This window comes from Macrobrachium rosenbergii, chromosome 16 (genome assembly GCF_040412425.1).
Source record: "Macrobrachium rosenbergii isolate ZJJX-2024 chromosome 16, ASM4041242v1, whole genome shotgun sequence".
In the NCBI taxonomy this organism is placed as follows: domain Eukaryota; kingdom Metazoa; phylum Arthropoda; class Malacostraca; order Decapoda; family Palaemonidae; genus Macrobrachium; species Macrobrachium rosenbergii.
The window spans coordinates 29,830,686-29,846,049 of NC_089756.1; the positions used below are offsets into that span (position 1 = coordinate 29,830,686).

Sequence of the window (15,364 nt, forward strand, 5' to 3'; positions counted from 1 at the left end):
AATGCCATGTACTTTGGTATTTTATTTTTTACAATGAGTAAATTCAAATGATTATTAATTCATGGCATATTGCAAACTAAACTTTTCCATGTGCATCCTAAACACACAAAATTTTGATTAATTAATTGCTTTTAATCTGAGTGCATGATTCCCTGAAAAAGTCTCATTGCAACAAGAATGGAACATTTGTTGAACCATCATTTACGAAATTTTATCACTTTATGGAAGACTTTCGTTCATTTTTTTTATGTTTGACTATTCATAATAACATTTCACATTCGTACTTTTCTAATATTATAAATGACCTTAACCACTGTTGAACCTCTCCATGAAATTCATTTCTAGGTGCGATATCTTAACAGATTATTACTCTGTATCTAAAGTACATGTTCATTAGAATGTCACTATTACTTTGGATATCTTTACATAGGGAGTTTTCATTAGAAAATACAAGTGTTTAGGTTCACTCTCTCACAGGATGTATGTCATTTATTATTCAGTGCTGATGTGCCTTGTTTAAATACAGGAAAATAGTTGGAGTAACTTCTGCATCTCAAACTTGAAACATTATTATCTATCTTTTTAATTTTTATATACTTCCAGATGCCACCACTCACTGCAGACTTCATCAGGCACTATGAGCTGCTTGTGGATGTTGCTCTTGGACAATCCTCATACCAAACAGTCTCCTACCAGCTTGGGCCCCAAAGTTGCCACCCATCTCAATGGCAGGACCCACGAATAAATGCCACCTACAGTAGATTCCAGAATACCAATACGTAGAGTTAAAACCTTGCTGCCAACAGATCCCTCAAGTTGGCACACCAGATGTAATAGCTCTAATCAGAAGGCATAACTACTCTGGGTCCTTCTTGGCCTTCATGCTGTGCCCAGAGAACAAATAAATGCCCATCCTGCTGAAATGATATTCAGCAAATTTTATGTATTGGGAAAACTTCACTGCCGACAATACTAGTCGCTCAGTCAGAGAATTGAAAAGTCACCAGAAGACTTTGACTTTCCATTCAAACATACTAAAGGTGCTAGCATACTTTTTGTTCAAGCAATAGGAATTATGTTTAGACATTAAAAGTTTAAATTATAACTAATTCTGGTTTTAAAAGCCATTCAGTCCATTGAACTGCACAGATTTAAATTTAGGGAAGTGAACCCAAGGAAGTTTTAATCCTTATTTTGCATTTATTCTTTATTCTGAAGGATTCTGTTTTCATCTGCATTTATACATTTCACTGCAGTGTCATGCACTGTACATTTTGACATTGATGTTCATTATTATTTGCTAGTATATTTCACCTGTTACTTAATCAGTAATTTATGTTTCCAGCTAGAGACTTGACTTTTTGTTTCCATTGTCTGCACATAAGCCACATGTTTTGAGAGTTTCTGCTATTATAAACTCAGTAACTACCTTTTAGGTCATGCTTATTTATATTGAGGAGTACATAAGTTCCTTAAGCTGTTAACACATTTTATGCAGAAGAGGTTGTTTCTGAACAGTTTATCTCTAGTAAATTTCAAGTTATCATTTTCTTCAGTATTTGAAAGATACAAAATTCATTAGATTTCCACTCATAATTTATCCTACCTGCTACAATCACCTCCCAAACTGATGTTGCCAGAGTTAAAAGGGTTTGTTCCTCTGATTAGCATGGGGTGCACTGTAGGCATTACTTAGGTTCTTTGCAGCATCCCTTCAGCCCCTAACTGCAACTCCTTTCAATCCATTTATATAATCTATCTTCCATATTACTTTCCACCCTCTCCTAACAATTGATTCATATTGCAACTGCCAGGTTTTCATCCTGTTACACGTTTCAAACCTTTTTATTGTTAATTTCCGTTTAAGCACTGCAAGACCTCGTAGGTCCAGCGCTTGGCCTTTGGCCTAAATTCTATTCTATTGATAGTTAAGGTAACACCTTATTCCTTTTAGGTTGGAGTCTTGTGTCTATCAGTACTTGTTTCTTTAGTTTTTCTCCCCTATATCTTAAGTTTTTTTGTATTACTAGGGATAGTGTAATCTCATCTTCTGCATTCTAGATTTTGTGTATACTTTTGGTATCTTGGTTAGATCTGGCTTGTCATTACTTTTTTTTTTTTTTTTTTGGTGATGAGGCACTATCAAGCAATGTTATATAGGATGTATACTTTATGGCAGTTTAAGAAAAGGTTTTATGCTCAACTCCTGATTTTGTAGTGCCTGGTTTTCATCACACGTATGGTCATTTCTCTCAGGGTTTTGGATGGTTACTGTTTTTTAGGCACTGACCACCCTTGTTCTGGTTACTGTTTCTGCTGAGAGACTGTCCCCATTCTAGGTGGGTCCCAATACAGTGCTGGCAACTCTTCAAAACAATATTCAGGGTGTTGTGCCCCACATCCACCATAGTTATGATGATTTTCCAGTGATCCTCTTTACTGACTGTGACTGATTTTCTGGCAGCTCTAGGCTAACACTCAGCTCAGCTAAGTGACTGTTCCTGCTTTGTGTTGGTTCCCATTTTCCATTAATCTTCCCTCAGCCCACATGGTTGAGGCAGATTTATACGCCATATAGCGGATCCCTTCATCTACATTGTGATGTGCCAGTTTCCCCTCCTTCAGTAGGAATTCCAGTTCATTACAAGAGTTCCTCGGTAGATCTCAGCAGTTGGTGGGCCCGCAACTTTATTCTTTTCCTACCTGGTGATCATGAACTGGTGAATAGTTTTTGAATCTGGAGTTCTTGATGACTGTGACTGACCAGTGCTCTACAAGTGAAGATCAATTCTGAGGGGAGGAAAGTTCAAGCTACTGATTTAAAAATTTTATTGATAAAAGAACAATTTTTCTGAATAAGACCACGATATTAGATTACATGATTTAACATTGTATAACACAATATCAATTAAGAAACAGAATAGATTATAACCTAAGCATGATATTCCAAAACATACAATTGGTATCTGCATCTTGAAGCATAGACTACAAAAAAATAGTCTGTGCTGAAAGCTATGGTTATGATGTTTCAGATTGTCTGAAAAACTTGAAACTAAATCATATACTAATCTCTAAATACTCATTCAATGTATATCTGAGATTGATGGACAATACCCATGCATACTGATGTAAAAATAATTTATACCTTGGGACTACATACCTTTGTATCATGATAAAGATACATATTTCAGGTTTATTACAGGATCAAGTTGATGGTAAGAACCCATCTTAATATATATATATATATAGTGGTTCCTTGACATACGAATGATTCATTATTCGGATTTTCATTATACTATGTAAAATTTTAGAAAAATTTTGTTTCCAAGTACGAGCTAAAAATTCGATTCATGAGCTATTTGGTGGAAAATGGTGCACTGCCAGCCGGGATTGAAGGAGGAGAGACGGTTTCCTCTCAAGGAAACCGAAATGGTCACAGTAGGCAAAGGTTGACAAAATTTTATTAACATTTTGCATAGATAATCAAAGGAATAGCCAGTGTGTGTCCGATTGTGTGTTTGTGTGCATGCGTGTTAGAGAGAGAGAGAAATCAGCATCTGGCAGATGAGAAAACAATCCCTCACACGTGTATGACTATCGACAAGTTTTTTACACTTAAGATCCAGATCTTGAGTGCAAGGAGTAGATTAATTATGCCACAACACATTAACTTACTGTTGGAAAACAGCATTATTTAAAATTATTATAATCCAATAAACATGAGGATTTTGCAAACAAATAAGTAATGAGTAAAGAATGCAACTAAGAAAAAGAAAGAGATCAAATCACTTTTCACAAGGAAGTTGTTTAAACAATCCAAGGCATGCAGAAGCTGAACACAGCGCCAGCGTGTTTCATGATGTGGGGATGAGTTACTTTTACAATGCTAAAACAACCATAAGTACGTGTCACTCAATAGGTATTTTACTGTAAGAAAAAGAAGTGATTCAGGCAAATTGAGTGTAAGTGAAAGAAACGGGCGAAATGTAGTGAAAGAGGAAAAATCATCCGAGCCCAGCCCCAGCTTGGAAGTCAGTGGGAAGCGGACCCATATCTCACCCAACCACCTGTGCTCTCCACTCCTCTCTACTGTCTAACTTGGTGCAGTTTGACTCTTGATTTTTTATTGTTACTGTATTGCAGGTTTTTAAATTGTATGTCGTTAACTTTGTGAAATTCCCTTCATTTATGTGAATTATTACTGCTTTTACGCACATACAGTACTGTAATATTTTTACAGTCTCTTCTCCTCTCCTCAACAGTATATGGTTATCATTAAACTATATTTTGTGCTTGCACTGTTAAAAGCTGGTACAAAAGGTGGATATGGGGGAAATTCTTGAGTGTAGGACGAATTAACTGAATTCCAATTATTCATTATGGGAATATTCAGATCGATGTACAGTACGAATATTTTGATACATAAATTGGAATTTGGAACGAATTACATTCGTATACCAAGGAGCCATTGCACTTTGAACACTACTGACCAACAAGTTGATGTCCATCATAGAACCAGCATGGTAAAAATCCTAAAATTAAGGTAGGACCTCACGGATTACTTGCACACTATATTTTGTGTACAATTTGAGAGTAACTCATTCCTGACAGAAATTTATATTACTCTCATTCCTGAGGGAAATTTATGGAAAATGTCTTACGAAGGAACCCTTCCAAGCCATGTCAAGCTATCTGCTCAACTACACTGGTTGTAAAGGTAAATTTAAGGTTATCCTAAAAAGTAGCTACAGTATTTACACCTACAGAGAAAATAGTTGGCAAAATGGCAATCACAGCTATGGTACTCTTGCAAAATAAAATTCAAAAAATATAAAAGCAAACTTCTATTAAAAATTACCCTCTAATTTTGTGCTTTCATCCAGTGAAATATATATGATTAATAAATACAAATAAACAATTAAAACCAGAATGGCTAATTTAATACACTTCCTTTAATACACAATTGTATTCTCTCCCTTATGAATCGCCAATGATTAAAATACAGAAATTTACAATTGTATATTAAAAGGAATGTGCAACAAATCTAGAACTTCATAACAGCCTAAGATACATTGCAATAGTAGTTCTACAATGGTTCAACATACATGGATGAAAATTGCTACCAAATTTTACTTGAGCTTCTGAATGTTGGAAAGTTACAATGCCCTCATACATCCAAATACAATGTACCCTTGCAAACTTAAGAGAAAATTTTAACATAATTCATAATAAATATTCTATTATCTACTACCTTCAGTTAATACGACAGTAAAAAATATAGTATAATAATTACAAATATACATACTACACTACAGTATACGGGAAAATACACCTTAAGTTTGTGCTTTTCTTAGATTTGTAACAAAATCTTTTCCAAGCTTTCAAAAATTAATATCACAACAAATGTAAAAGGAATGTTTGCCCTCAGAGTTGAGCATTGTGTTATAGTAAATACAACTAAAATAAAAACTGACAAAAAACAAATAAGACTACGCCAGAGACATACTCACCCTGCTTGAAATTTATAGAACCTTTCAAAATACTTTGACAGTACAAGTTGGATAAGAAGTAATACAGTACATCACCGGGTGATTATTCTCCCTTTACTTGGAAGTATTTGAGCTTGCAAAGGACCCCATGGAATGACTTCACCATCTACAGTGAGGTATCCAGATTTTCCTGAGGGTTCAACCCTAAAGGCTTCTACAGGTATCATTTCTACCCCTGGAATATTTATGTGACTTCCATCCATTCCAAGCAGGAACTGAAAAAATTAAAACGAGTAAGATGCTAAGCACATTTTATAATACAGCCTTTACATACACCTGAATGCTTGAATCAAGAAAGACAAAAAATGATTTTGATAAATACAAAATGAGATTGTTCCCAAGGGGATAAAAACCATTGCCTTTTGTGGAGGAGTAATCCTCAGCACCAGCTCGAATCGTCATTGAAATTTGGTAACAAGGTGTTAATTGGAGGTAGGCAACCACTCATTGTAGCAAGCATTTTTTCTTCAGCTGTGGTTGAGTTAAGATGTCTTGATGCCTAACCATCAAGTTGGAACTTCCTTCATCTTTTCTTGTTGCACATATGGTGTTTGTTTTATGTTCAACATGGATATGAATGAGAAAGTGAACAATGGAAGAATGGAGGTGGTGAGTGGGTGTTTGGCTGCTTTATATCCTTGGTGTTAGGTACCTGCTTGCAAAGAGATATCTCCCACAAGTCCTTGACTCCTTCTTAGGACCTGTGGTGGCTGCTCAACAAGTAAGTCCCTCTTCTTTCTTATTTCCTTTGCAAGGCAGCAGTCAGGCTGAGTACAGCCAGGATAGGCTATGATGATAGTAGACGTCACAACTGGGCATCCTCTCGTGGCTTTGGCTCATAAGGTGTCATTTCCTCAGCTTTGCTTTTAACAACGGGGGTTGGGGAGGCAGTGGTAAGCCTATCATCTAAACCAATCCATTTATAATTGACCCAGATTTTTCCTGCCTTCCAACCTGTTACCCTATCTGTAAGGCATGACTAGGTTCTCCAATGATTTTCTCCCCCAGCCTTGTCAATACCACAACTGTAAACACTAAATATGCTTACGAACAAAAATCATCACGCTGTAAACTGAAAACTTTAAGCAAAAGCAATTGTTTTCCCATATAACAAAATATACTGTATAAATACACTTAACAAAAAGCAAACCCTTTTCTTTTGTGTATGCAACATGCAATACAGCAGGTTACACAATTTTTCATTTTGCCAAAAAACTTTAAAATACATTGTACACAAAAAAATACAACCCTACAAATATAAAAATACCTTTTCTCTGTCACTTAACTGTGCATTCTGTCAAATGACTGCTAAAGACAATGCTACATTCAAAAGAACATTTCTTTTGTCACTAACGCTTACTAATTCCTAACTTGCATATATGAGAACATTAGCCAACACCATAAAAAAATAAAAATGTCAGAAAAATACTCTTCAATGGCACTTACTTTGGTAATACTGGATTTAGTAGCATCTCCACGGACCATAAGTAACCAAATGATTCCATCATTCAAAGCCGCATTTGGAGCAAGAAATACGTCAGTCCCAATATGACTCTGATAAACTGCATATATTATGATAAAGTCATCTGAAAAAAATACACATTTTTGGTACAAGTACATCAAGAAAAAATATAAGCAGTCTTTATACAGAGTGTGAAACAAATGTCTCACCAATAAAATGACTCTGATAAACTGCATATATCATGATAAAGTCATCAGAAATAAATACACATTTTTGGTACATAAGTACATCAAGAAAAAATATAAGCAAAGTCTTTATACAGTGTGAAACAAATGTCTCACCAATAAAAAAATCCAGTCAATACATGTGACAAAATATAAACTTTAAGTACAATAGCTATCTGATTGTCTTATTTCTCTCAATTCCAGCTTTTCGACATCAGACAGTCTGCTTCAATAAAACAATATAAAAGGCAAGTAAGGATGCATTACACAATTAGTATGAATGCTATGTCATTACGTTGAACCAATAGTTCCAAGAAATATTTTATGAACTCAAAGAAACTGGACATAAATATTGTATTTTATAATAAAACGTTTAGTACTTCTTGTACATTTCTGTAAAAGAAAAAGGCTACTGTAAAAATATTAAAAAAAAAAAAAAAAGTTTAAGTTTGAACCTGCTTCCCAAGAAGGAAAAAATTACAGTAATTATATATAGTAAAAATAATTTTCTTCTACCATACCCTGTAATACAATATGTAGTAACTTACTACTGTTCATAATTGGATGCTTCCATGTTTGCTCATGCAATTACAGTATGTCATATGATTAGCATATACCACTGGAACAATACATTCTGCGGTGAACAATATCTTAAGTCATAATTCTGAAGGATGCTTACTTCAACCTAAATAACCAATACACAAGCAACAATAAAGTGCTTATGTAATAAGCACTATATTTCAACATAAGATTCTTAAGGGAGGGTATCAATCTTATTTCAATAGGAGATGCTATATATGCTTAGCTTCATTGTTATTGCTGTACTAAGTACCAAACAGAAATCCTTCAATTATCCGGATTAGTAGGCAACTCTGTCCACTTCCTCACCTAACCTTGTCATACCACATAACTGTTAACACTCATTATGCTTATAAACAACAACCAACACACTTTAAAACTGAAAACTTTACGCAAAGGGCAATTAACTCCCTTTTTCCCTTGTATTTGTAACAAAATATACTGCATAAATACACTCTGAAAAAATGCAACCCCTTCTTTTTCTCTCTCCCCCCCGTAAATGACACAGTTCAGTAGGCAGGTAGCCTACCTGTGTTTACCACAGCCTGGTACCATGGTTTTATGACCATTAGTGAGTTTTCATGCAGCAACTTTCGAGTATTCTTCTGGATCCTACAGGGATTCACAAATACTCTCGTTCATTCAGCATCTAAGCCTTCCACTTATGTAGCAATTCAAGCATATGTGTGATTAAGGTGGTTACAATGAAGTACACTATGGTTTCAGGGAAAGAGTTTTTAAACCAAACCCATTGATCATATATTAAGCACCCTACAATCCCCAATATTCTCACTTTCTCAATTACAGTTTATTCAAAAGGTTAGCTGGAGAACTGATATATACGTAATGTTTCACATGGTGCCTACACAGTAAACATGATCTGTCCAACAGACAAACAACTGGTGAAACTTGGAATATTTTTTCCACAAACACATAACAGGCATATATAGTTAATGGGTTAGTATGAAGTAACACCTGTGTTGAAAATATTTTTTCATGATAGTCTTGGAAAGTTAATATGCAAATCTTTTCCTCACCTTCAACAGTTTCCCAGTCATTAGGCAACGATTCTCCTAGCTTTGGCATGTGACATCCACCTTGTAGTTGTGCAGTGATGTCTTTACTGAATTCGTCACTTTGTTTCTCATACTCTGGTTTTCCATTCAACAAGAACTCATCTTCGGAATTTTCTCCTGCTTTAACTGGGTCTACTTTTACTAATGAAGCGTTCATATCAAACTCGTCCTCTTCCTGTCAATTAAGGTAAATAAAAATGAGTGACCTTTGAGTACAACTGCAGATTAAGATTTACTGCCCGTCATATTTTTAGTTATCACAACAACATGTTGAAGTGAATAAACCTACACATTTCATGCAATACCATTTGGCAGATGATTGAAAAATTGTGGTCATATCATTTCTCTCATCTTTTCCTCCCTTCTAGAATATATTACAGGGCATATAAAAATATCTACTTAGATGAGAAGGATGAAATTTTTTATTTGTATTCTATAACAGAACAACTTCATATTACAGATAATTTGTCACTGAATTAGAAACCAAATCCTGAAAAATAAGATGTAGCTTATAGACACACAACATAATTTTGTATGGGTCAGTTGCCCGGACAGTTATGTCCTTATCACCCCTCAAGGATACTGAGTGAAAACTAATTTTAAACACTATGACTCAGAGAGATGAAATGCACTCTTACATCAAGTGGGAAACTTGACAAGCAAACAGCATGGAGTCAAAGGGCTTAAGCAGTCATCAGAAATAGCTGAGGCTAACTTGCTATGAAGAAGCTATGAGACACCAAGTGCATCATGATCAAAAGCAGCCAACTTGTGCTTTCCACACTTTTCTACTTTTCATTACCCCGAGACACCTATGAGACATGCCATCTTTCTTTTATTGTAATTTCGGGGCAAAGGAAAGACTCGTAAGAGGACACAAAATATCCTAGGTTTAAAGTTCTGGATGATTCATCATTCCAGGTAACTGGTCTTCAATTTCCTGGTATGCTGTGCCTAATCTGTTCTATCAATACCTGGTCGGATTCATTACAATTCCTTTGACACTATGAGGGGCTGGAACTTTATATAATAGTACATTTGTGTGTGTAGATTTTTGGTAATCAAGCAAAGTCAGTTTTTAAACGAGGGTTTGTTGGTTCATGAAAAATTGTCTGGTCTTCATCTTAAACTTCTCTATGCAACCAAAATGTACTGTAGTTCTTTCACTCACTCCTGTTGCAGCAGTCAAACGATTCCTCAATCTTGATATATCAAAGATTAAGCTTTTTTTTTCACCTGCTGAAAACACTTGAAAACAATGTAGGCGACTTCCTTTGCCTGGGTGCTTAAACATACTTTAAAAGGATACTCCATTGTCTTGTAGGGTTGTTAGGGTCTTTTATTTATAAATAAGATTAGAATACTTCTTCACCATACAGTACATTTGGCGATGCTCTTCAAAAAACTATGCCACATTTGTGAAACGTACTAGTTTTTTGTTATCTTGTGGTAATGGAAATGGAATGGACAACATTTTTGTAGAAAAATAAAAAAAATCTGGGGCAAATCTATTTAAGAATTCTTTTTAAAAATTCCCTATTCAGTGCAATTTATATACTATGAATTTCATAGATCTGACACTACTAATCTACCTTAGGTCTGCCCTGCCACTCGATTTTGGTTTTACTATATGATGTTTACTATATGTTTTATTTCTTTTGTAATTAAAGTATGGAATAATTATGTATCAGAATCGTCGGAACTTCCTTTCAAACTGAGCGCAAGTGCTACTTAGTTAAGCAGGCTCACAAGTGTCTCACTTCATAGTTTATTTATTTTTCTTTTTTATTTAACTTCCTTATCTTTGTTATTTCTCTTACATACAGCATTTTATTCTTTAATTCTTGCAACATTTCTGATGCATATTATTATTATTGTGCAAGATCCATGATACCAGAAACCATAAATATACCTTAAGATCCTTGAACCTGGATATTACCAACTGTATCAATCTCCAATTGGAACAATACTGAAGGTCTGTTTGTCACCTGATAATTGGTAGTAACTCATCAGAAATACTGTATATGAAGTAATTAGTATTCAGACTAAATGAAAATAAATTGTTTGTATTTATAGTACATAAAATAAATTTTGTAAAGTATATTTACTGCCTCATGTTCAAGTTAATGTGATTTACCTCTTTCAAATTATTTCCATCCAGTGTTGATACATAATTTAGCATGTTTTTATAGCCACAAAATGCATCCTGGAACATGTTTTGTGGGTTACTGACCCTCTGCAATCAGAAAATAAGTGACTGGCCAAATTCCAAGAGGAGGAAGATTAGGGAAAGACAGCAGTTTCATACTTCACAAAACAGGGAATAGCACAGGTACATCGTTGTGGTACAGTATCCAATTCCTGTCAGTCAATTCCTCAAGCCTCTTACTTTGCACTGGCTCCTTCATCTGCTTCAGAACCTTAAAGTAAATTTGGTTTTTAACAGGATAACACAACTTTACTAAGAACACTGCCAACCAACTCAAAACAATCAACAGCCCTTCCATATGTGAGCTGTTCTAATATGCTTTTTCATGGGAATGACGACCATGCTCTTAACCCAGCCAACTCTCTTTTCTCTGCAAAGACCGAGATGCACCAAAACACTGAACATCACTAACTTCAGGCAACAGAAATAACAGAAGAAACTGCAACAAGATCTTCACACCATACCTCATCGGTCAGTAAATTCCTGGGAGTATGCCGTAACTCTAAGAGTGTTGTGAACAATGTAGCAACACTGGATACAAGTGATATAAACATGAAGGCAATGTATTACCTTGTCAATGTGATAAAGCATTAGTAAAGGATTAAACCATCAGTCATATCGAGCTATAAGCTCTCACATTTATTGATTCAGTGAGTGTTGCTTTTCACAATAATCTAACTTCTGAAAGTTTCTCCAGCTTCTTTTTACCTTATTATGAAAAATCCTCCTTAACAGTAGGTTATGCACTTTTCTTAGAGTTAATTTCATTTTCTGCCTCTCTCTTGACTTTTCTATATATTTAGTCTCATTATTTTTTCTTCACCCTAAACCAAGTATGTAGCGGCATTTGGTCGCTCAACATGGCACTACAGTGCTGACAATTATAAGAAAGTTGAGTTCATGCAGCTCTGGATTAAATAGCACAAGGAATAATCCATTACTTACAATTCAATTCCTAAAAACTAATTTTAAGTGGGTCTAATTTCAATAAGCATACGTAATAGGACATTTTGTTTTGTGTCAGCTACTCATTAAAGATTCCACAAGAAGACTTCAAATACAGACCTAACCAAAACAGCACGCTGTTCCTTTAACTTCAAAGGCATGCTGTGTCTTAAAAGTGTAAATGAGGTGTTATGAATAGCAAGTACAGTAAAAATGTTCCATTTGTTGTTGTTATTATTTATTATTATTATTATTATTATTATTATTATTATTATTATTATTATTATTATTATTATTATTATTAAATCTACAGTATATCCAAGTGTAAATTCATAATCAAACAAATCTTAAAAACATGATTATTGTGTTGCAAATACTGAACATAAAAAAGAGAAGAATAATATACATACTACTTGTGCTACACTGTGACTTCTTGACAGCTGGCCCACTTCTCCTCTACTTTCTGTGTTAGGTTCTTCCTCCACTGTGTGAGACCGCTGAATTGTATGTCTTTTATGATTATTATTCACCAAAGCCTTATGTAAACGGCGGAATGATAACTTAGCACGGTACCTTCGCAAGTCTGTACATAAAAAATAAAATTATACTGTAAAAGTATGTTCAACTCACAAGCTATTGTTGTAGTACTTTCATATGAATAAAAAATATTTTCTAAACAATTTAGAAAAGGACATATCACAAAAAGAAAAGAAGATACTCTTGAACAATAACGACTGGTAAAACTAATTCATTCAGTAGCCAGGGGCCTCTGAACATGAAAAAGGAGAGGAAAAGAAGGTATGGATTAACCATAAAAAAAAAATAGGTTTTGAGTAGGAAAAGCCTATTTTTGATAGCGTAGCCGCTGTTCATCCTCTAAGAAGTTACACTCTCACTGGTCCCCCCTCCCCCCAAGGCTCCATAAGACAGACCAACCAATCTCGGCCAGAATAGTGCATGTTGGCACAGTGATAGAATATACAGGACTCGGGACCGAGGGCTTTACCTCCTGCCCACACATCAACTGCCTCAGCTCTTTCTTTTGTTTTACTCACTTAGACGTGACAACTATAGAGTATGTAGGCTATCTTCCCCATTACACTCTGGTCCATTGCAGAGTTCATCGTCCCCAGTGATTGTTCCAATTACCATAATCATCGTCATAACTTTAAAGCTAAGTACATAGGTACAAGACCCAGTGAAAACTTTCTTAAAATTTTAACAGATGGGCTGACATTTGTTAAAATTGGGACCCAGTAGGTCTCCTACAATGTGTGAAGTTAGGATTAAATCACTAGGCTATGCTGTAATTGCTGTGCTGTTTTTTTTGCCTGTCAGACAAGACAAAAAATTAGCATTAATGCAATACAGTATTAGACTGTTACTGAAGTTCATTAGTCAGTGACTTTTTAACATTGACAGATAATTTGAAGTTACCAAAAGGGTAAATCAGGTTAGCCTAACTTCTTGTTTATGAGACAGCCATGACCATAGGTCCCAATCATGCTTGACTTACAAGCCTTTGTGTTGAATGAAGGCCAGTATTTCCTTTGTAGTACAGTATTTTATAATCAAACTAAACTGATTTTGTGATATAGAAAGTTCCCCAGTTATTTCTTTTAACACTTTCAAGTGTTACAAGAAATACATTACATAATGTAGATCTACTTCCACTAGGTATTACTCCGCCGGTAGTGACACTCTTCTTTTTCCAACAGGAATTTGAAAATTACTTTTTCATGATGGTGATCTTTGCCAAACATATCAAAATCTAGAGATGCTGATTTCACATATATTTGGTATGATAATTCCAATAATTAATGAATTTAATTACATACTATCTCTAACATAGCCTGTAACCTTTACCTGGTGCTTGGGAATAGACTGGGTAATCAAAAGTTATGAAATGTATAGAAATACACTGTATGGGTATCCAATTTAGTTTTGCTTTAATAGAGTTTAGATGCATTTGTGGTTATGACCCACTGATCACCTGACCTAACTTATATGTACACGTACTTGTGGCCACGTCAGCCTGTTTTAATTTGAAGCGTTTGCTGCCTATACAGTGATACAGGTAACTAATACTAGGTAGTTTTTCTTAAACACTTATTTTTTTCATTGCTGGGCTGCTGTAACACAGAACCCACAGATTACCTGCACCACAGCAAATTGCTCAATCTGCTTTTTGCCTGTGCAAATGGCTCAGTACTACTTGCCATGAGCCAGCCCCTGTAGGAAAAAAGGAGATTTTGGTTGGTTGCCAGACATCTGTGAAATATGCAACATGCTCCTGGCAGCAAGCTTAAATAATAAAAGGGCTCATTTTAAGCTGTCTCTACGAGTCCAGTAGGACTATGGCAAGAAGAGATTACTGAACCAGTAACCTCTCCAGGAGGCTCTAGCTTTCTGTCCCTTCACATTTAAAACAATCTGTCATATGAAGATGGAATTTCAGAATTTTGTAGTGACTCGGAAATGAGAGTTAATGGCAGAAATAAAGCCATTTGTTTCTGCCATCCCAGTATCTGACAGTTCTACAAAGGAAAGGGCAACACTTGTCCTTCCCTTTGAGAGGAAAGCGTTCCCACTCGACATGACTACCCTTCTCGTTTTTTTTTATGTCCGTACAGCGATCAAACTGGCCATTGCATTGGCCTAAGTGGTATGGCAAGATGTAAACCAATTCAAAAAAGTTCCAAGAACACAAACTTAAGATTCACAAGCTAAAAAATGATTGACGTGCATTAATAAGTAATAAGGAATGAACTATAACAATCATTATTTCACCAACACAACTAAAAGTAACTAGTAAAGATAATTGAACATTAGCCTTAATTTTCTCAAACATGGGTAAAATCAAGGTTCACAAATGCACATGAACATATGCACTGTCATCTAGCCATTTTATAGTTACTGTACTTCATGACAAAACAAATGAGCTTCCTTTATATATTTCTGAAAGAATATTTAAAAAAATATTCCAGATGGCAACAAATTATTCAGTATTTGTACAGTACATACTTGCAATCCGTGCAATGGCCCACAAAGCAAATCTTGACTCTCCTATGCTTCTTAGCCTCTCACTTTCAATATCTATATCAGAAAGTAATCCTAGGCCAATTGACAGGAAAGACAGCCTCTGTAAACAGAATAAAATGCATTATAATTTTTCGGCATTCTGAGTTTGCAAAAGTTCTCTACAAAGAAAACTAAACTTGTTTTACACTTATGAATTAGACATGAGTGCATTGGCCGACTAACTCATTTTCACTAGCAAAGTGGTGTAACATCAACTAGTGCCATAAACACCAAAACAA

General features: G+C 35.1%; 2 protein-coding genes across 2 annotated transcripts in view; one reads left to right on the forward strand and one right to left on the reverse strand.

The window, feature by feature from the left end:
• LOC136847254 (cilia- and flagella-associated protein 44-like) overlaps nt 1-1,350 on the forward strand; it is a 50,962-nt gene extending 49,612 nt beyond the window's left edge. Inside the window, exon 38 of the mRNA XM_067118765.1 lies at nt 604-1,350. The gene's annotated coding sequence lies outside the window, so the exon portion shown is untranslated. The remainder of the gene's footprint in view (nt 1-603) is intronic.
• A 1,464-nt stretch (nt 1,351-2,814) lies between these two features.
• Nucleotides 2,815-15,364, reverse strand: part of LOC136847255 (sphingosine kinase 1-like) — a 47,480-nt gene continuing 34,930 nt past the window's right edge. Inside the window, exons 5-9 of the mRNA XM_067118766.1 lie at nt 15,069-15,184; nt 12,455-12,627; nt 8,852-9,065; nt 6,996-7,135; nt 2,815-5,764 (exon numbers count right to left, since the gene is read on the reverse strand). Of these exons, the coding sequence (XP_066974867.1) occupies nt 5,582-5,764; nt 6,996-7,135; nt 8,852-9,065; nt 12,455-12,627; nt 15,069-15,184 (826 nt within the window). The 3' untranslated portion in view covers nt 2,815-5,581. The remainder of the gene's footprint in view (nt 5,765-6,995; nt 7,136-8,851; nt 9,066-12,454; nt 12,628-15,068; nt 15,185-15,364) is intronic.